The 22525-nt window shown below is 40.7% G+C and overlaps 1 protein-coding gene across 1 annotated transcript; it reads left to right on the top strand.

Annotated features, from left to right (window-relative positions):
• The first annotated feature begins 471 nt into the window (after window positions 1-471).
• On the top strand, window positions 472-20556 carry CENPV (centromere protein V). The gene is made up of 5 exons (XM_075196936.1): window positions 472-998; window positions 10926-11024; window positions 15156-15225; window positions 17078-17192; window positions 20305-20556. Exons 1-5 carry the CDS (start codon window positions 715-717, stop codon window positions 20427-20429), a joined length of 693 nt encoding a protein of 230 aa, XP_075053037.1. The 5' UTR covers window positions 472-714; the 3' UTR covers window positions 20430-20556.
• Window positions 20557-22525: the final 1969 nt, after the last annotated feature.

Genomic DNA, 22525 nt, shown 5'->3' with positions numbered 1-22525 from the left:
ACAAGTGGCAGTCTGACGAACCCCTAAAAACAGGAGCTGGGGAAACAAAGTGTAAGATCAATGGACACAAAATTCAATAGGCATTAATGTCACTTTCGACAAAAGGCCGAATTGTAGAGTTTAGTGCAGACTAATAACCAAGGGGTAAAAAAAAAAAAAAAAAAAAAAAAAAAAGGAGTATGTTCATATATATCTTTTATTAACAGACATTGCTTGCTACAGTGTAGCTTGTTCAATTTGCATTCAGTGCCAAAGATTGTGTGGGGCATACTGGGACTTGTAGTTCCATAACAGATGGAGAACCAAAGGCCTCATCTCAAATTCTCATAAAGGATTACTAGAGAAAAGTAAGTAAATGGCAGATACTGTCTCTCTCCCACCTCAAGTACCCAATGCATTGCCCAGCCTACTTGTCTTCAGGCACAATCAACATGGCAGGGTAGGGCTGCGTGTTTCACGTACAGCGCTCTCCACTGCCCCCTGCTGGATGCTCAGCGAAGCGAGCGAATTGAAAAAAGGAATAGAATACGACAAACAAAGCGAAAAATCAGCTTCACCTTCGTCCTGTGGCACGATTAATCGCTGACAGCCGATTACCGGTGGCTGCCTGTGCAAGAACCGAAAAAGAAGAGAGTTGTTAGAGTGCGCTCCAGCGCCGCTCCACTTTGCACGGTTATCCCCGAGGGGACTAACGACAGGGACATCCGAGCCAAGATGGTGAAGGCGAAAAAAACGTCGTCCAAACGGGGAGCCACAGAGAGACACACCAGGACGGCGGCTGCCGCTGTGGTTATGCTGGAGGCGCCGACACCCGCACTGCAGGTCCTAGATACCAAGAAGGGCAAAGGCAAGAAGGCAGCGATCAAGAAACAGGTGGAGGAGAACGACGAGCAGTATTCTCTGCTGGACCTCGGGGCTCAGAGGCAACGCTGGGTTAACTTTGTCAAACAGCAAAGTCTCAGCTCTGAGGATGCAGCCAAACTTCTGCTGGACTCCTTGTGAGTATCCTGAGGGGCTCTGGGGCTTTTGGCTAATCTGGAGTTTATAATGACTTATTCCTAGGATTACTTTTATCAACACTAATATTGTTTGCATTCTCTCCTCTGGTTGCCATATCACCTATCCCCCATCACCTTGCCAGGGACCTGCTGTAACTAAATGTGATGAAATGACCCATTGCTTTGTACAGATGTCTGCAGGTGTTAATGTGAGGAGCAGTTGCTACCTGTGTGTTATAATATAACATAGGGTATATTATTCAGGTAGAATAGATTGCAGCTGATCTCCCTGGTAACTTGAAAGTAGCTCATGGTAAACCAGTGTTTTCATAGCACGCTCAATAGGGGGGAATATGTCAGAAAAACATACTGTATGTTATAGCACGGCCTCCATAAGTGCTACACTATCACATCATTTGTATACCAATACAAGTAAGAAAATACTAATAAAATATTTTAAAATACAAGAAGACAAACAGACAGGCTCTTTTAGCATGGGGGATGGGGGTGGTCTTCCACAGTGTCTTTGTCTGAAACCACCATTATTTCATGGTAGTGAGCTTGCAGCCAAGACTGATGCTGTGAATACTGGACTGGAAATCAAAGAGATTCATTGATCTCTTTTATAAAATCAGCTTAATTATAAACCCACCAGAACAAGGGGAAGTCTCATAAGATCATTAGAGGGAGCAATATATTACTGTGTGTGTTTTTTAACATTCTCTATAATTCCCTTGTGTGATAGAATATAACAGACCTGTTTATCCCCACTGTCTGTTAAAAAAAAAATCTGTTTTTTTCCCCCCCATCTGGTCAATTAAAATAAATAATTATATAAACGAGTCCCAGTATTCAAGGCATTTCACACCACAAAATGGCAGCATGGTATCTGTAGACAAAGCTGAGGCTCAGTGGATGTATGTAAACTGGGGATGTAAATATATATTACTGGTACATACATAACAATAAAAAATAAGTTATTTTTCAAACTGTCGAATATCAGAGTTCCACAAATAGTTTATTCTTCTGTGCAAAAAATATATTATTGTTATATAATAGTGATATAAGTAGCACTATTGGTCAATCCAGTTATGATGTATTAAGTATTAGCTAGATAGACATATCTCAGTGATGTGCTTTTTTCAGGTATAATGTTTTGTTTGACACATATAAATACAATTTAATTTAACTTTCAACAAGATAAAGATGATAATTCTATCCCATTGTCATGTTATAATGTAGAACCAAATTGCCTGTTGTGTTGGTTAAGATAAATGTACCTTTTACTCAGAATATTCTGTTTTCTGTTGTGGATAGCTCAGTATTTTACTATTATATCCAGTGATGCCGTATGCAACATTTTGTAGATACACCTTAGTGAGCTACAAAGCCGAGATTGACATGTTTACTGAACTCAGATATAATTTAATTTGTTACTTTACCTCTATTCAATAAATATTTATAAAGTCCAGACAATTGGTATAGATAGTGAGATTTATATCACATATACAGAATAGTAGGTGGTCAATGCTGAAAAATAGGGACTTTTCTAGGGGACAAATCTTTAAAACCTGGGACTGACCCTGGAAAGTAGAAATATTATTATTATTATTATTAATATTTATTTATAAGGCGCTACAAGGCATCCGCAGCGCCGTACAGAGACAAACAAAATCACAATACAATGGGAGACAGCACAGTACAGTAAACACAGCAACTCAGTACGCTCAATGCACAGCTAGAGCGGGCGGGGAAGGGGGAGGGAGGATCCGAAAATGACGGGGCCCAAGAAGGGGGGCGCGGAAGACAGGGAGACCCCCAGGGGGAGGAGGGAGCGAAAGTGGACGTGGGGTGGAGGACCTTTGAGGAGGAGGCTAAGTAGCTGGAGAGCAGAGTTAGAAGTGGTGGAAACAGGAGGAGAGATGGCCCTGCTCAGAGGAGCGTACAATCTAAGGGGAGGGGTGGACAGACAGAGAGACGCGGGGGAGAGAGGGAGAGTAGGGGGACAGAGGCAGAAGATAAGGTAGGAAGTTAAGTGGGAGACAGAAAGGCCTTAAGAAAAAGGTGGGTTTTTAGGGCCCGTTTGAAGCTGGACAGATTAGGGGAAGTTCTGATGGAGGGAGGGAGCTTGTTCCAGTGGAGGGGGGCAGCGCGGGCGAAGTCTTGGATACGCGCGTGGGAGGAGGTTATAAGGGGGGAAGAGAGGCGACGGTCAGAGGCAGAACGGAGAGGGCGGGATGGAGCATGAATAGAGAGGAGGGTGGAGATGTAGGGCGCAGTGGAGTTGGCGAGGGCCTTGTAGGTGAGTGTGAGGAGCTTAAAGAGGATTCTGAAAGGGAATGGGAGCCAGTGAAGGGCTAGGTAGAGGGGGGAGACAAAATAGTTGGCAGCTATGCATTATATTACTTTTTCTAATTAACATCATATTTAGTGACCTCAGAGAAAAAGATGAGTACATGACCTGTTCCAGGTGTTGTCTCTGTAGCTCAATGGTAGATGTTTGTATTATATACAGTCACTATACTGCAGAGCCGTCTCTTCCTATTTACACACGCAATTAGTGGATAAAAGTCAAACATTAAAATAGTTAATCAGAAATAAATAACGAGAACAGAGTATAAGTAGGATAATTCTTGCTTTTTTTATATCACATTTTCTTTCATTGACTATTTTTTTTTTTTTTTTTTATGCTCCCTGTTTTACTACTGCACTAGTCCTTTCTGACATAAAAGCATATGTTGGCATGGTATTTACAGAACAGGTTTAAGGTACCAGCCACAGATAGCTCATTGTGCAGTGATGGAAAGTGAATAGTGATATTGAAGTGTGGATGTAAATGTGAGGTAAGCAATAGAATGGTAAGGCGGAGGACATTAATTACATACCTCCCAACATTTAGAATCACGAAATCAGGACAAAATAAGCCACACCCCGTCCCAATCAAGCTCCACCCACAAATGTGTATTTTATTGGGGGGGAAACTCCACCCACTTTTTGTTAAGCCCCCATCCCACTAATTGCCATGTCCTGCCAAAATTGGGGCAGTTGGGAGGTACCGTATGTAACTATTATATCCTGTTTAAAAGTGATGCGCGTGGGAGACCTGACCAGGCCTTTCATCAGATAGGAGGATTCCTGGTGAGGTCACAACATCACCAGATTTACACGAGAACACATTTTCACATTAGAAGCTCACAGCATTTATAGTAGTGTGTGATGGAGCATTCACCCTCCATCTTTCTATAGCATTTGTAGAGATCATAACTCCTATAGGATAAAGACCTACAACAGTAGACTGGCACATTGAGAGACACTTGTGAAAATGGGTGAAATGGTGAATGTGCAACAAAAAGCTGCTGTAACCCAGAGCCAGCGTATCACTGCATGTAGAAAGCCACCAGCGTATTACTGTACATAGAATGCTAGTGTGGCACTTTATGTAGGTGACCCATGGGGTCTGAATTATTTCAGTAAAAATAAAACAGCAGCTACTGTAACCATCCTGCTGCCTGAGGCTTGCCATTGAAATTACGCTTTTTTCATCACTTGTACCAAATAACATTAGTATGATTGTAGTATACCTTGTAACACAAAGATTGTTGCATTAAATATTAATAAATCGATTATCAAGGGATAAATCATTCATTTTGACTACGGCATAAGGAGATTACCGTATTTCCCCATGTATATGACGCTCCACTGTATAAGACGCACCTATATAAGTCATGTGAAAAATTGAGGATAAACATTATCCTCAATTTCTTCACAGAGTAATTGTGCAGCTTATACAGAGGAGAGACAACGCTATAGTCAATTCTGCCTTACCCTGTCAGATACTTCCTCTGTCCAGTAAAGTCTTCTTTCTTCTGTCCGTCTGATCCTGATGCTGGAAAGCCGCTTAAGGTCCTCTTCGCGATGATCGGATGTCCTTTCAAGACCTTGACAAGGTCCTGAAAGGACAATCGGTCATCGTGAAGAGGACCTTAAGCGGCTTTCCAGCATCAGGATCAGACGAAACAGAAGAAAAAAGACTTTACCGGACAGAGGAATCATCTGACAGGGTAAATGCTACTACCCCTGTATAAGACGCACCCAGTTTTTAGACCCAAAATTTTGGGGGAAAAGGTGCGTCTTATACATGGGGAAATACGGTATATACTGCTGGGTGCCTTGGACTCCGGTGGTAGTTCAGCCACTGCATATCTGCAATACACAGCCTTTGGCATATTAATCTCATTAACCAAAGTGGACGTTGGGGAGGAAAACTTGTTTCCTGCCTTGGACTTAATCATTCCTAACAAAGGCTCTAAACAAATCTTATACTAATACTAAGTTATACTTGCTGACTTAGAACTAATTTTATAAGGTACATTCACTCAAAAAACGTCCATTATAACATTTAAGGGGAAATCAGAGTATGTGGACTATCCAATTATTTGTCATCCATGCCCAGGCAGCAAGAAAGTGGATGCCCTCATACCTCCAACTGATACCTTCATATTATCACCAAAACTACGACCATTAATATTGCCCACACACATTGCTAGGATATCGGTTCCATTCACTTGGGTACCAATGTGCCTGTATCTCACCAAGTACTTACTGAACCTGACTTATCTTTTTACTATTCAGCTCACCTTTTGGTTTTTGTTTGTATATTGTTCAGACTGGTGTCCACCTGGTAGTTTAGAGAAGAAAAAAATTCTTGCAGAAAATCACAGCATTCTGAAGCCAGAGAAGTAACACATTAAAGTTAATAACAAATGTCATTTGTCCGTCACACAAGAAACTCTTCTAAGCGTTACAGCTGCTAAGACGCAAACATTCTTTTGGATTTCCCTAATTTAGTCTGAATTAAAGGAAAAGTTCACTCTTTTTAGTCATTAACCTGCCCACATGATAACAATATTTGTAATTTCTCTTATTTTTTATTTCTGAAGTTTTATACTTGATAAACTATTAACTTATCAGCTTCTCCGTTGCAGTACGTGTGAACTACTTTGCAGAATGCAACAACACCGTTTCAGGAATGATGGCTATCTGCCAGGTTCTATGTTATGTATGTTGTTTTACAACCCAAATGTCTATCTTGTTAAACTCACTTGATACATGTCATATGAATTACTCAGCACACCTGTAAATAGATTAGAATAACAAACATATGCGTATTTCCCAAAAGCAGTAGAAAAGTTAATAGCAATAATCTGCTAATTATTGCGTTATAAACTGAGGGATATGGATGAAAAAAAAATTTTTGTTTTGAAAACAAAATAACCTGTTATTTATATAAGTTGTTTAACACAGTGCAGGATTTTATAAATGGAAAATAAGTAGGAAAGATATGTCTTAGGTGAAATGGGTCAAGTTGAAAGATATTAAAATTGAGCCTATTCCATTGATTTGTTTCCTATATTAAAGGGAGAGGAGCACAGAAAGACATGTGACTGAATTAACATAAATAACATAGTCTTCCCTCTGTCATGCACTTGGTTGCCAATCTTTTTATAATTTCTGTGAAGCAACACTGTAATGAGCCAAGAAATTAAACTATAAATACAGTAGCTTGTAAAATGTCTGAAAAAAAAATATCCAACTCTGTTTACATTAAATTAACCATGTGTTCAATATTGTAGTTCTCCTTTAAGTATAATGGGTTTGATACAACTGAGCTGAGTATTCTCGTGGCACATTGGCACACTTTGTTTATGTATAAAGTAGTGTTAGTTATTCCTTCTCACACCCGCCTCTGATCCGTGTCTCTGTTCTGGGGTATTGCATTATTACAAAGCTGTTTGGATCCAGCCTCTGATTTCACGCAGTATCATTTTAATTAGAACATGGTGGCAGGAATTTGTGTCCAGCAAAGAGTAAGTAATTCAATCAAACTTCATTCACTCCAGCTGGTAAAATGTATCCCAATCTGGAATGTGCCTCCCTCAGGGAGCTTGCCTGGTAATCTGTATGCTATAATTATTCTGTGTGAAAGAAGCAACGTACCGGCAACATTGGTGAAACATTTTATTATGGCAAGTCAGATAATAGTGCTCAAAACCAAACGGAGCTGTCCATTAGCAAATACTGTGCACCATACTGAAATACTTTAACGGGTCCGCGCTTCATAGGATTAAAGGGAGTTTATGCTAGTCTAGTGGAGTGGTCTTCATGATTAATATAACTTACCTGGGACATGTGTAAGGTGCTCTATATTTTAAAGAGGATATGTTACCTGTACACTAGTGTTTTCTGCAAACATAATACAATACAATGATTTAGTTGATTGTATGTTTGCATTTAATTAAGCGATTAACTGGTCATTTCTTTACGCAGTGCTTCCATGGCTCGCATCTTTAAGTTTGCTAGTTTGTACTTAAAAAAAAACTTGTAAAATTGTTCAAATGTCTCATTAGCTCACATTTATAAGAGCATAAAGACCAATCCAAACTGAGGTTACCTTCAAAAGTATGTGGTCTACCTGGTTAACAGACATTTAATTACTTACATTAAATAACCATATCCTTCCTATAATGTAATTAAAAGCGACCCCGAGCTTTGCCTTGCAGATATACCCTTCCCATTACCATAGATCAGTGGCAGGCAATAGGTGACCCGCCAATCCTTCACCTGTGGCCCCCAGCCGGCAGCTTCCATTGTTGTAGAACAGGGGTAGGCAACCTGCGGCTCTCCAGGTGTTGTGAAACTACAAATCCCAGCATGTCTTGCCACCTATCTGCTGGTTATCTACTGGCAAAGCATGCTGGGACTTGTAGTTTCACAAACACCTGGAGAGCCGCAGGTTGCCTACCCCTGTTGTAAAAAATGAGACTGAACAGCAGCAGCGACTTTCACATCATGTGACATCCTCTGCACAACGCAGAGCGGTTATACAGCATACCATAGGAGCAGGGAGTGCATGTGGGAAAGTCTTTTGGGCATGCAAGGGGGATTTGAGGGTGGTATGATGGGCATGTAGGGAATTTTGATGGCTATGGAAGAGGCATTTGAGGCTAGTATGATGGGCATGTAAGGGAGGTCTGATGGGAATGTGGGGGAGATCTGATGGGAATGTAAGGGGCATGTGGGGGAGGTCTGATGGGAATGTGAGTGAGGTCTAATGGAGATGTAGGGGAGGTCTGAGGGGCATTTGGCGAGGTTTGAGTGGCATGTGGGTAGCGTGTGAGCAGGTCTGAGCTGCATGTTGGGGGAATGTGAGGAGGTATGTGGGGGAGTTTTGGAGTGCATGTGTGTGCATTTTGTGGAAAGTTTGGGTCTGAGGGCATGTGGTGAAATCTGGAGCAAGTGAGCGGTATGTGGGGACAAGCCAAACTTCTTTATGGGTCTGGTTTATTTTTCATTCTTGAAATTAAGGGCAATGTGCATCCCTTTTGCAGATTGGAAGACTGCAAATGCACCCCTTGAAGTACATCAGGTTGCCCATCATTGCTGAAGATTATGAGATTAAGAGTAAAGCTATGACACTTTTTTACATCCATAACCTGTGCCCCTGCAATTTCCTTTTAAAATAAAGAAAGCAGCAGGGTTTATTATAAACTGCCTGTCCCTCGTTCTGTCACTGAACCCATCAGCAGAAGTGGGGATACTCCTCCTTATTAGTAAGGCACATGTAAGGCATATGAGCAAACATATGTTGATGCAAATATTAAGCTTAGTGAGAGGTCCCCATTTATTAATTAACTAAAATCATACACACTATGGTTCAAATTACATAGACTCTACTCTGATCAGTGGCTGTGCCACATTTGATATTATCTTTAAATAATATCAGTAATAAAGATATTTGCCACAAAATGTGTCTGTTTTTAATTGTTATTAAAAATACATTTTTGTAGATGCCAACCAGCTCTACTGGGTAATCTGGGGCCTGATTCATTAAGAATCTTAAATGAAGAGGGTTCTTATTTCGGTCTCCTGGACAAAACCATGTTACAATGGAAGGGGTGCAAATGAGTGTTCTGTTTTGCACATAAGTTAAATACTGGCTATTTTTTCATGTAGCACACAAATATCAACTTTAAATTTCAGTGTACAAATAAGCTATCAAGTATTTGTGTACAGTATTTAACTTGTGTGCAATACAGAACACTCATTTGCACCCCTTCCATTTTAACATGGTTTTGTCCAGGAGACTGAAACAAGAATCCTCTTCATTTAAGATCCTTAATGAATCAGGCCCCTAGTCCTTAGTCGGTCTCTGGCAGGTGAATTGTATTTGTAACCATATCTATCCTATTGCAATTTTTACAATATAATGAAAGTGGGAAAACATGACAGTGGGAAAACATTCCTGTTCCTCCAGAGGATGTGAATAGCCAGAGAAGGGGGGCAGGGGTGGACCAGTGCATTTAGACAAATTTGTGTGAGGGGGCGCCGAAGTCTCTCTTGTCTCCCACACAGTCAAGGCTTCACTGCATATGAGGAGTCAAACCAGAGCATGCTCAGAAGAGGCCCCCTCTCTACAGTTGTTAGTGACTTGTCATATGACTGGTTTTATATTTATTTGTTTTTACATTAGTTTTCTATATAAAAATAATTATGTACCCGCTACCTCCTCCCCACCTGTGTGCTCTCTCGCTTGGTACTAGCCCCCCCCCGACTTACAACCCACTTAAAGAAAAAAGAAAATAGCAGCACCCTGACATTTAGGGGTAGATTTATTAAACCTTCTACAAAAAAAAAAAAAGATGTTGCCCATAGCAACCAGTCAGATTCTAGTTATCATTTATTCGGTACAATCTAGAAATTGCTCTGGGCAACACCTAAACCTACACTTTACCCCTTAACCTGCATTAATTGGTCGCACTACGTAAGGTTTCATTCTGCTCCTTTACCACTATTACAACTCCAGTATGCTGGCCAAAGGGATCTAGATTTAGTTTCTGTATTATCCTTGTAAACTTTGTTATTGTATTTTGTACACAACTTTTATGTCAAATATTTAATGGTTATTGTGACCTATGTGACCTTTTATAAATAAAAAGATTGAAAAATAATAGTGATGTACACATATTTGCTTGTAAAACAGCTCATAGTTTAATATAAGTTTGTTATCAGGATCCCGCTTTTTTCAGAAAATATAGTTATTGATGTCATTTTGTGTTAGTGGTGGAGAAATTACGCTATTTTTTCTATGAAAATTACAACGGAAAAGGACACTTATTAACATTGAAAATGGTAAAGTCTCAAAAATAAGCTTTTCTTAATAATATCACTTAGGAAAATATCCTCTGAAAAGACCAATTGTTCTACATATCTCTAAATGTAGAAATGTAATGAGAAGCCGTTTATTTGGTAAGATCATGGCCTGTTTTACTTCCTGAGGACACAAAGGATACCTTTATATCTAATGTCACGATGACTCCTAGGAGTACAGCTTTTTATAGAGCAGTCCTGGTTCTTGCCAATGAGAATCTCTATTTCATCATTTATTTATACCATACTTGCCAACTCTCCCGGAATGTCCGGCAGACTCCCGCATTTTGCGAGAGTCTCCCAGGTGAGTGTGGCAATCTCCCGAATTCTGCCCACTTCACTAGGAAGTGCCCCACTTCCTAGTGAAGTGGGCAGAATTAGATCCCAAAAGCCGCGATTCCCGGTGAATCGCAGCGTTTGGCCCCACCCCCGCTGTCAAATGACGTCACAGGGGGCGGGGCCAACATGGGCGATTTTGGCCGCCCCCTCACGCCCACCTCCATTGGCTGGCTCCCGGAAGGGAGCTGAAGAAAGTAGGTAAGTATGATTTATACCCAAGAAAAGATGGAAGGTGCCTCATTCATGAATGTACAGTGAAGCCCCAGTATTCTGTTTTATAGCTATGGGACCACAAAATATAACAACTGACAAGGCCTGTAGGGTAATTTACTATGTCACAATGAGTAATATCTGTATATCGCTGTTTCTGTGCTTCTGCAGTGAATACAAAGGGCTTGTGAAGCACAGTGGAGGATGTCACTGTGGAGCTGTTCGTTTCGAGGTTTGGGCATCAGCTGACCTTCATGTGTTTGACTGCAAGTAAGTAATAAGACCTGGACTGCCAGTGACTTACGTGTCAACTCTTTGTGCCTTCCAAAATCCATAAATTCCCAAAATGGCATCTCGCACCCACTATGTATACATTCATATATTTTTTTTGTAAATAATTTATAACCTTTTATATTTTCTGCAAATTAAAGAGAAATTGCACTTTCTGGATTTTTTTTTATTAGGGTTAAATGTAAAAAATAGACACTATTAAGGCTTTGGATGACTGGGAGTATGCCTTCAATTGGCCCCCACCAACATGGCACTACCCCAAAGAGTGGCATGAGCAGTGTAGACTGGGTGTATGGAAAAGACTGCAAACACACAGCCATCCAATGATGGAGAGCCTGGAGGAAAGTGCTAGACAGACTCTAATAGAGAAGTGTATCTGCAAATAGACACAGCGTAGGGGTTTTATTATTAGGGTTATAAATAGGAATCTCCACAATAGTACAATTCAATGACAACAGCCATTTAAATTAGATGGGATTTAGTATATCTCTCAACAATAAACATTTCATGATTGCACCTTACACACATGATGGACGATTCTGGGTTTGGTAACTGTCAGGAGAACTATTCCTACCCAAATACTTACTGGCAGTGTAAAATTTGGTGGAGGAGGAATAATGGTCTGGGGCTGCTTTACATGGTTTGACCTGGACCCTTAGTTCAAAAGAAAGGAAATTTTAATGCTTTGCAGCTTGGGGAAGGCTCTTCCCTGTTTCAGCATGACCTACCCCATGCACAAAGCAAGGTCCATCAGCAAATTATTTCCAGAGTTTGATGTGGAAGAACTTGACAGGCCTGCACAGAGCCATGACCTCAACTTCATCAAACATCTTTGGGCTTATGATTATAATTTATTTATAAGGCGCCACAGATTCCGTAGCGCCGGATACAGAAGCAAGTAACAGATGAGGTAATACACGTCAGTAGCACAGATGAGTGTGAGTAATGCTATGGGAACTCGCACAGAGTGCAGCAAAAGACGTGACAGGACGTACGAGGGACAGGAGACAGACGTGGGACAATAGGTAGGGGACCCTGCCTGCAAGGGCTTACATTCTAAAGGGAGGGGTCGTAAGAGACAGTAGGGCAGACGAGGAAGAGGATGTGATGGATAGAATGGTTAGGAGGTGGTAGGATAGGCGAGCTTGAAAAGGTGAGTTTTGAGTTAGCGTTTGAAGCACTGAAGGTTGGGGGAGAGTCGAATCAGACGGGGTAGTGAGTTTCAAAGATTAGGGGCAGCACGGCAGAAGTCATGGAGCTGAGCATGGGAGGAGGTAATGAGGGGTGAATAGAGGCGGAGCAGAGTGGCTGGATAGGTATGTACCTTGAGACAAAGTCCGAGATGTAAGGGGGAGAAGTGTTGGTAAGGGCTTTGTAAGTGAGGTAAAGGAGCTTGAACTGAATTCTGAAACGGATAGGGAGTCAATGAAGGGTTTTACGCAGAGGAGAAGCAGAAGAAGTGTGGTGGGAAAGGAAGATGAACCTAGCCACAGCATTCTGTATGGATTGAAGGTCAGAAGTGCGAGAATGAGGAAGACCAGTGAGAAGGAGGTTGCAATAATCGAGACGAGAAATGACGAGTGAATGGACCAGTATTTTTGGTTGCTTCCTGAGAGCGGAAGGGACAGAGTTTCGTAATGTTACGGAGGCAGAAGTGGCAGGATTTGGTGAGGGACTAGATATGAGGGGTAAAGCTGAGGGCTGAATCAAGGGTGACTCCAAGGCAGCGGGCTTGGGTGACAGGAGAAACAGTGATGTGGTCATCCAAGAGGGATAGCAACATTGGCAGGATGTTGAGTTTCAGAAAGCGCTGTGACATCCAGGTAGTTACAGCAGAGAGACAGCTAGATACCTGGGTTAGGACAGCGGGAGAGAGGTCAGGGGAGGAAAGATAGATTTGCGTGTCATCAGCATATAGGTGGTATTGGAGGCCAAATGATTGAATGAGTTTTCCAAGAGAGGTGGTGTAGAGAGAGAAGAGCAGAGGGCCAAGGACAGAGCATTGAGGGACTCCAATAGAGAGGGAGTGGGGGGGGGGGGGGGGGAGATCCAGAAGCAGACACACTAAAAGAGCGGCCAGAAAGGTAGGAGGCAAACCAGGAGAGAGCTGTTTCGCAAAGACCTAGTCAGTGAAGGGTGGTGAGAAGAAGAGACTGATCGACGGTGTCAAAAGCAGCAGAGAGGTCAAGGAGTATGATAAGGGAGAAGTGACCATTGGACTAGCTGAGAGTAAGTCATTTGTTATTTAGTGAGGGCAGTTTCAGTTGAGTGAAGGGGACGGAAGCCAGACTGGAGAGGGTCAAAAAGAGAGTGAGAAAGATAGTGGGTCACACGATTGATGAATTGGAATGCCGACTGCGAGCCAGGCTTTATCGCCCAATATCAGTACCTAACAACACTAATGCTCTTGTAGCGGGATAATTGCGAATGCCGTAGCCATGTTCCAAAATCTGGTGGAAAGCCTTCCCAGAAGAGTGGAGGCTGTTATTGAGTTGGTTTTCCCTTTGCTGCTATATGAGTTCCCATTGTTTTAGAATGAGATGTTCAACAAGCACATATGGATGTGATGTCCTGCGGTTAAATGTATCAAGCTGAGCGTTTTCCAGCTGGTTTGAAAAACCAATCAGATTCTTGCTATCATTTATTTAGTACATTCTACAAAATGAAAACTGGAATCTAATTGGTTGCTATAGGCAACATCTCCACTTCTCAAACCTGCCAGAAAACTCTCAGCTTCATACATTGAGCCCCTGTTGTCCACATATGTTTAGCCATGTAGTGTATATAAACTTGACAATAAAGCTTAATTACATTTTTGCAATACATTCTAACTTTTCTATGAATTAGAGGAAAGTTAATGGGAAAAACTAGAGAAGATATTCCAGAAAACCTGAGAATTGGATAACGAGTTAAGCTGTATACAGAAGATAATGAAAGACTAATTTTAGGTTTGTGTTTGTGACATTTATTCTGAAAGTGTGAAACGGACTTGGGGTAATTTACAGACAAGAAGCAGATTCAATTCTCCACAATGTTCCTAAGAACATTGCGGATGCGCATTTTTACAGATATTACGATAAAAAGTAACGCTTATATTTGCTCGCACCTCTATGGGGCGTAAGCAAAAATGAACGTTACTTCTGTAAAAAAAAACAAAAAAAAACACACGAGGCGTTTCACAGCTGTTCCGGAGGCACCTCACATAGATATTTTAAGAATTGCATCTGCCCCCTAATGGTTGCTATGGGATACTGCATTTTACCCCATTGAAAATTAATGTGTTGTGTTTTTTGCAGTATTGTTTCCAAGTGTTTCTTAAGATGTTTTAATATATATATATATATATATCTATAATAAGTTGAACATTAATGTTGTTTTCATATTAAGATGATATGAGCTATCATTGGTCTCTGGATTTGTAATTTGGATTTATTTTCCCTGTACTTAGTTACCATATTCCTGAATTGAAAAAAAAAAAAATACTGTGTAGATTATAAATCCCCAATCTGCAATAACCCAGTGCCCGGTAACTGTGCCTCTGAAATTCCTCCTAAATATAAGAGAGTGGCTGCTGTCATAGCCTCCAGTAGGAAGTAACCTGTACTGTGATTTAACTGCTTCCTACGAGTCACTAGCAGAAACTTAAAATCCACCCGGAGACAGGTCGCTGCGTTTCAAATATTGTTCAGACCTAATTTGCAATTTAACGCTACATAACTACCGGAAGCTAATTAGCTCCGCCCCAGAGGCTGCTCCATTCAGCCCAGGGCTCTGTGGTGTCTCACATCAATGGGTGAAAACCTGATCTGTGACCCTACAAGTTAGAGGTACGGGGGTGGGTGAGAGGACCAATTAGAAGCTGCCTTCAACAGATGGCAGCTTCTGATTACTTCTCCCGCTTGCACCCTCCTTCCGCAGCCCTTTTAAAGTGATACATTAAATTGTACTGTAGATGGTAAGGAGACTTTAAAGACAGGACAAATGTGCAGCTTCCCTGATAAAAGATTACCTTACCTTTACTAAACATCCAAATATAGGGAAATAATTAACTGTGAACATGTTTTCTTAAAGTGATATTGTTTTTTATTTATCCCTCACTTTTATTTGTAGCTGCAGCATTTGTGTAAAGAAGCAGAACAGGCATTTTATTGTGCCTGCATCACGTTTCAAGCTACTGAAGGTAAATGTACAATGTTTCTCAAATTTGCATTTGACCTGGAACCCTCCTGTGTATTTGTAGAAGCTCTGACATTAGAGCACAGTCTTGCACTGTGTGGGGATATTTTGTGATGAAAAGAGCAATTTAGATCAGAAGAAAATAATAATGAATGAGTTCTTTTGTAAGTAAACAATCTTAGAAACATAGAGAACTTGAAGGATCATTAAACCAAAAATACAATTATACAATAGTTACAGGTAAGAACATTCACAAAAATATATGTGAGACTCCGTTTATCAGAATAAAAATAAATGTGTTGTGTTTTTTGCAGTATTGTTCCCAAGTGTTTCTTAAGATGTTTGTTTGAATATATATCTATAATAAGTTGAACATTAATCATACTTGCCAACTTTTCCTCGTTGGCTTCAGGGAGATCCCGGGGGAGGTGGGCGTGCAGGGGCGGGGGTTGATGAATCGCATCATTTTGGCCCAACGGTTGTCACAATTTTGGCCAATTACAGCAGGGACAGGGCTAAGATGACACGATATTTGCGTCATTAAGCCCCACCCCCCAATTTATCTATTGCGGGGGAGAGAACTGTGAGGTTGCCCTGGTCTCCCAGAAATGCGGGAGTCTCCCGAACATTCCGGGAGAATAGTCAACTATGCGTTAAAGAAAAGAAGCTAATGAATCTCTAGAGACTGAAATGTCTTTTACATTTCTGTCTCCATTACTGAAGTCATGTTGTCTTACCTGTCAGTCTTTTATTAAATCTTGGGCTCCATGAAAATGGCCACCTCCATAGGCATCAATACATGGACATAGGACACAATTTCTGAACTGTGTCATCATGCCACAGATGGCGAAGCCAACCACGTCTTTTACTGTCTCAGGATCAGGGAGAATTCCAGACTCTTCGGGGAGATCACCCCTATTTCAGGGAGTCTCCCTGACATTCAGGGAGAGTTGGCAAGTATGACATTAATGTTTTCTTACCTTAACGAAAACCTCCTTTTTATTACTTTAGCTTATCTTAATGATGTATCCGCCCCTGTACAAAATGTCCTGATGTAACAGCTCTTAAATGTTGTGCCTTTTTCTTAGTCATTCATTTGTAAACTTGCCTGATGAAGGGGCCTCTGTGCTCTGAAAGCTAGCAAATACAATATTTTTGGGGGGGTTAGCCAATAAAGGTATCACTCCTATAATACTTTTTTCTTTTTTGACATGAAAGTATTCAACATCACAGAATGAAAGTTATTTGAGAGAAAGTTAAGGTCATGGGGAGAGCATGAACAGTCACCTTTAACCATTTTTTTTCTGAGAATGGCTGATAGAGATAACAATAGGTTACATTCAGCTACATAGTAAATGTAAATACAATATCTAATATATCATGTTCTGTCAAGGCATGGGAACTTTATATTTGTGGATGTTAGTTGCTGTTTCATATGAAGCAACTGGTACTGATGATTTCATTGTCCTTTAATCTCAAGAATAAAACAATGAAAACATTTATTTTATTTTAACTACAATAAACAATATTTAGCAGCTACTATGCTTGATGGAACAGTAGATTTATTTAACTTGATTTTCGTAAATGCAAATGTGTCAGATCCACAATGTTGTAACACTTTTCAACAGTCATTCAAAAACTCTGCTCCACATATTTATGGATATAAAAATCTAGATATTATATATCTGTTTCTACAATATCACGTTTATATCCAATGGCTTGTTTATATGGATTGTTACAATAAAGCCTGAATTTTGTATACATTGATCAGTAGTGTGTACATTTCTTATGTTATTTCAGTAAAAGGTAAAGAGAAAGGTGCGAATACTTACCGTCAATGTTTACTGTTTACTCAGGGTGCAGAGAACCTCACGACTTACACCTTCAACACTAACAAAGCACAACATACCTTCTGCAAGACCTGCGGTGTCCAGAGCTTCTACACACCGCGCTCCAACCCCGATGGCTACGGTAAGTTATGAAACCGGGCTAGACTTACCCACTATGCTACTAGCAGGATAGGTTATATCCACGCACCATTGTGGCCCTACTGAGGCAATTACTGATTGCAATGCAGCCCCTCTGTGATAAAAGTCCATTGCAGATGCCTTATGTTTATCAGTATAATTCACTAAAAAAGTGCACAGTTGAATATAGGTTAATATGTAGATTTTTTTTCTTACAAGACACAAAAAGAACAAAGAGATCATAACCTAATTATACACAACAATATACCTAAGGTACAAGTGGCCCATTCGGATGGTGGTGAATATCAGATATATGGGAAATTACTGTATAGTCTTCATAGAAAGCAGGCAGTACAGGGACGGAACCCTAAATAGTCAGGCTCCATAGCAAAATTTGAAGGGGGGGGTTGCGATGCAGTCAGTCCTCTTGCTCTGCCCTTTTTCGTCTTCAATGTAATAGTACTTGGCCTGATATTACAGTGGGTGCAGGCAGTGGCGGAAGTACTGCCACTGCAGAGTCTGTGGAGGCTGTGCCCCTCTCTCCACCTCTGTACCCCCTGCAATGGCGCTAATTATGCCAATGAGAATATAGGAAGGAAGGCAGATGGTGGAGGCAAAAGCTCACAAGCTCATAGAACGTGCATGAAATATATAGATTGTAGAAAGCTTACGTTCACTCTCCAATGTATTGTATCAGTGTAAAAGTAACATATGAAAACAGTCCTCCTCCACACAAATACCTGTTATGCTTTCTGTCTGCCACATCTGAAACACTTTCAGTCTAAAGGACCACGAAGCCTGAAATATAAGTTTTCATGCAGATAAGTCTAAGCACCCTGGCCAAATAGTATGCTTCAGTGAGTGTGTACAGATGTTGCCACAACCTCTATATAGTTCAAAGCCACGTACATCTTTCTGCAAACTGTGGTGTAAATTGACAAATTGTTTTCAGATTTTTAACAAATTAAAAATTGCAAATAATCTAAAACTGCAAAAGTTTGGGCAGCCTTCTTGGTTCATTATGTAGAGATTGGTGCCCTGCTATGACGGCTGCCGGGCAGAGTGTTTTAACATGTTGCCCCTGGAGCCAAGCCAGTGGCGGAGCTAGCAGTGGTGCGGCAGGTGCAGTGCACCGAGGCTCATGGAGATAATGAGGCCTGCTGCACGGCAGATGCAGTAGGTCAGAGGTTCCCTCCTCCCCGTCTCCCTGCATCGGGGCCCACAGCTCACTAGTTCCGCCTCTAAGCCAAGCTGTCAGTTTCCAGCAACGTGCCCAGGAAGCATTAAATTCAATTATCAGACACCAGATCGCCATTACATTTCCGCAGAGATGAAGACAGATATAGGACAGGTCCCACAGGCACTGACATGGCCACTAAAAATATTATGTTAAAAATATCCCAACCTCCACCCCAGACCCATTAACAGCATTTTGTATGAGTCTCGCATAGAAAGCATGTGATCCCAAACATATAAATAGGACTGCATGATCCCAATTTTTGCATACCCTCAGCCCTATCCCTGCTTACTCCCAGCCTGAGATGGATAATTTACATGTGTCTGCAGTTGCACTACAGAATTCAATGTAAACAAAATAAAAAAAAACTCTTCCAAAACTAAATTGAATACCTTTGTTTCTGCGTCCTATAGTTGTGTCAGACCTTGTACAAATATTTGGCAGAACTAGTTAGTGTAAATTCCAAGGGTTTCACTAATTCACCAAAAGTAGTTAGGGGAAGACACGTTAAAAAAATTATTTTGTTCTTGGTTCAATTTAAAGCCTATCAAGTAGAAAGTGTTTATTTGTGATATGCTACCAAAATATAGTGATATATATCCCAAACTATTTCTTGGATAAACTAAAAACTAAAAAAGTTATTCCTAATGAAATTGACACATTGGAAATGATAAGAATTGGTCTAATCAGAAAGGGGCAAAACACCCTCTAGTCAATAACTAGTTACTAAAGCCCAAGTAGTGAATTGCTTGTTAGGACTTAACAGGTGAAGACAATGTCAGGGTTGAACATTTATCGTGACCCTCCTCATCTCTCTCTTGTAATTCTTGTTCTGTCCATTTCAACCAGTTGTCAGAGGAATTAAAATTGAAGTACTCGCAATCTAACAAAAGCAGATAAAAGCTAAACAATAGCAATTACAACTTTCAGCAAAGTGGTTAAGAAGTATCAGTTACATGATAGGCCTTGTACACACAGATGTTATTTTAAAATGATTCTTGTGCATTCACAAAACCTGTTAAACTCACTTTGATGCTGATCTAAAAATAATATAAGGCGACTTTCTAACAAGTGTTCATTTCATGTTGCGTCAGATTGAGTGTTTGCAGTGTCATTCAGCAGCGTTAATGTTCTGTAAAATACAGTAACGCTCATTTAAGTACATAGTACACTATGCTAGAGGGACACTTTAAGGTGCAATAAGGAGCAATGTTTATTGCTATGGAGCGCTGGGTGAAGTCATAACTTTGGATTTCTTTGGACAAGATGCTCAGAGTGGTGTGGAAAAAACTCTCCACAAAGGTGTTTTGGTAGTCGGTATGGTTGAAAATATCCATTAGATGCTGTGCATAAAATGTAGCGTTTAAAGCACCTATGTGACCCCTCTCTGAAGGTTTATCTGTTTGGCAGAGGGCTCCAGCAAAACAGTCTGGCTGCCTGCCAAGTTCTATTGTAGGAAATGGGGGGGAGGGTGAAAGCTCAGACTTCTGTCTTTTCAAACTGACTTGATACACATTACCAAGGAATCACTAGCTCACAAGAAATATGGCAGAAAACTAATAAATTCTCTTTTTTTTACAACGAAATAGCAGTACATTTAAGAACAGTAATATGCAGGGTTTCTTGTTGTGAATGTTATATAGGAACAGGATGCGATCTGTCAGGTATGTGTGTGAACTTAGAATCTATTTGAGATGCAATTTTAATCATAGTGGAAGTGTTACTTTTACAATTGACACCAAACGTCCTGTATGTAATAGTATTTACCTTTAAAACTGATACTTGCAGTTAAATAACAAGGATTGTAGCACATTTTACATATATCTGGGAATGTTACAAGATTTGGCTTAGTGTAAAATGATTCTTTGATTCTTTCCAGGGATTGCCTCTCACTGCCTGGATGACGGCACAGTCCGCAGTATCCATGTGGAGCAGATCAATGGGAAGGAGTGGGAGAAAGCTATGAAAGAACACAAGTCCATCCACAGCATGTCAAAGTCCTGAGGACGTTCCACATACTTGTTTTATTCCTCTTCGTTTATGGTTTTCCGTCCATTACTAGTTTTATACATTTCTGCCATTGTGGCTCGTCTTCTTCAATTTAGTGAAATAAATCTTTTCTATACACAGACTGGCACCTGCTCTGGTATATTTGTATGGCCCTGCCGACCTTCATATAGATGGTGAGCCTCCAATACTAATCTGGGGACCTCTACTTTCATACCCTCTAATGCGGGACATTATATTCTGAATAGGTTCAGTCCTCTCCATTAAAGACACTCTAATCCTATTTTCCCTTGTAGATGTCTAAAGGAAATATTTCTGAAGATCTAGTATCTATTCTCTGTAAAGGCATTATTAAGTCTACTTGTAGAGTTCATGATATGCAGACTGTCACTATTTTTGTCTCCGATCTATAACTCTCTGGTCTGCTTCCAGCACCCTCCTATCATAAGCTGCCAAACACAGACCAATGCTTGTTACTTAGTCCAAGGTTTGAGAAAGATTTACAGTTTGGCCACACGTGATGATGACCTCACAGTTTCAAATTCTTACCAAATAGCAGGAAAATAACGATTAACCTTAGACAGTGGTGTGTGAATGGGAAAAGAAGGTTTAGGGAAATCTTTCAGATCGACATGTCCATAAACACAGAAGAATGAAGTATAGTTATTATATACAAACTGCTCAAGGGAATTATTAGAAACAAACATGTCGATATAAAGTTAATGTAAAAGATGCCATTTTGCGTACACTACTATATGCTATATGTTTTGTAAGATGTATGTTATGATATGTGAAACCTTATATATTGCACATAGATGCGTGTTGCACAAATATTCAATTGTGAAGTACTAAATAAGTAATGTATTTAAAAAATGCGTGTAAGCGTATTCACAGACCCACACCATGGGTCTTGTAGCCTTCACTTCCTGCTGCCTGTGTGTTAATCTCAGTTGCTGCTTGGCTGCAATATAGGAACCCTGTTTGGATAGATAGGTACTATTGAACTCCTGGGGGTAAATGTATCAAGCTGCAAGTTTCTAGTGGGTTTGAAAAGTGGAGATGTTGCCTATAGCAACCAATCAGATTCTAGATATCATTTTCTAGAATGTACTAAATAAATGATAACTAGAATCTGGTTGCTATAGGCAACATCTCCACTTTTCAAACTCACAGCTTGATACATTTACCCCCTGGAAATCTAAGTGAACACTTAGGCTCCCCAACCCCTGAACAACCCCCAACATTAAATCAACAGCACCAGCATTTAATAAATAAGCCTCCTTACTTCATTAAGTTATTAGCCCTCACGGATAATAAAAACTCCATATTACATTATTAGCACCTACAATATATTAATTGCACCAATTAGCCCAAAATAAAATCCAAAGCCCTCACTTGTAATTAAAAAAAGACTCCAAATTAAATTTATAGTCCCACCATACAGCAGTCACATTACATTAATACCTCCCTCATTATATTAAAACCCTCCCCTCCCCACACACATTATCTTAGCAGTTCACATCAACATTACATTAACTGCCCCACACACACATTGCATTAATATCCCATCCCAACAATTACCATGTTCTGCAGAGCTTGAAGAGCTGTAAAGAAGACTTGTCTGTCTTCTTCTTGAATAGCCATAAGTGGTGACAAATGGCGGGGGGAAGCTGGCCAACACAGTGGTGAGTAAAGGTGGAGTAGCAGAGTGGAGAATGAGAAACAGGAAGAGAGAAGGGGAGGGGGTGGGAGCAGAGGGGAGAGTGAGAAATAGGATGGGAGGAAAGGGGAGGAGCAGAGGTGTAGTGGAGGGAAGCTAGCTGAATCATCAGGGAGGAGGAGCAGAGATTAACTCCCTACACTGTTTGGCTGTGCACCCTGTCTGTGAGGCTAGGCATGCTGCACTAGGCTGACAGACAAGACGCTGAGCCAGCCAAGGCAGAGGGCTGATCTCTGCTGTTAGCAGCAGGACATTTAATACAGTGACTGGTCACATAGGTCAAGTGGATGGTGCAGGTTCTCCCTGATTCATGCTCATGATCACTGCACACACCCTGCACATGTGGTAGATACGTCACTGGTCTACAACTTGC

Source organism: Mixophyes fleayi, chromosome 2 (genome assembly GCF_038048845.1).
Source record: "Mixophyes fleayi isolate aMixFle1 chromosome 2, aMixFle1.hap1, whole genome shotgun sequence".
Lineage (NCBI taxonomy): Eukaryota > Metazoa > Chordata > Amphibia > Anura > Limnodynastidae > Mixophyes > Mixophyes fleayi.
The sequence above is the reverse complement of the archived record's forward strand: the minus strand, read 5'-3'. Positions and strand labels throughout refer to the sequence as shown.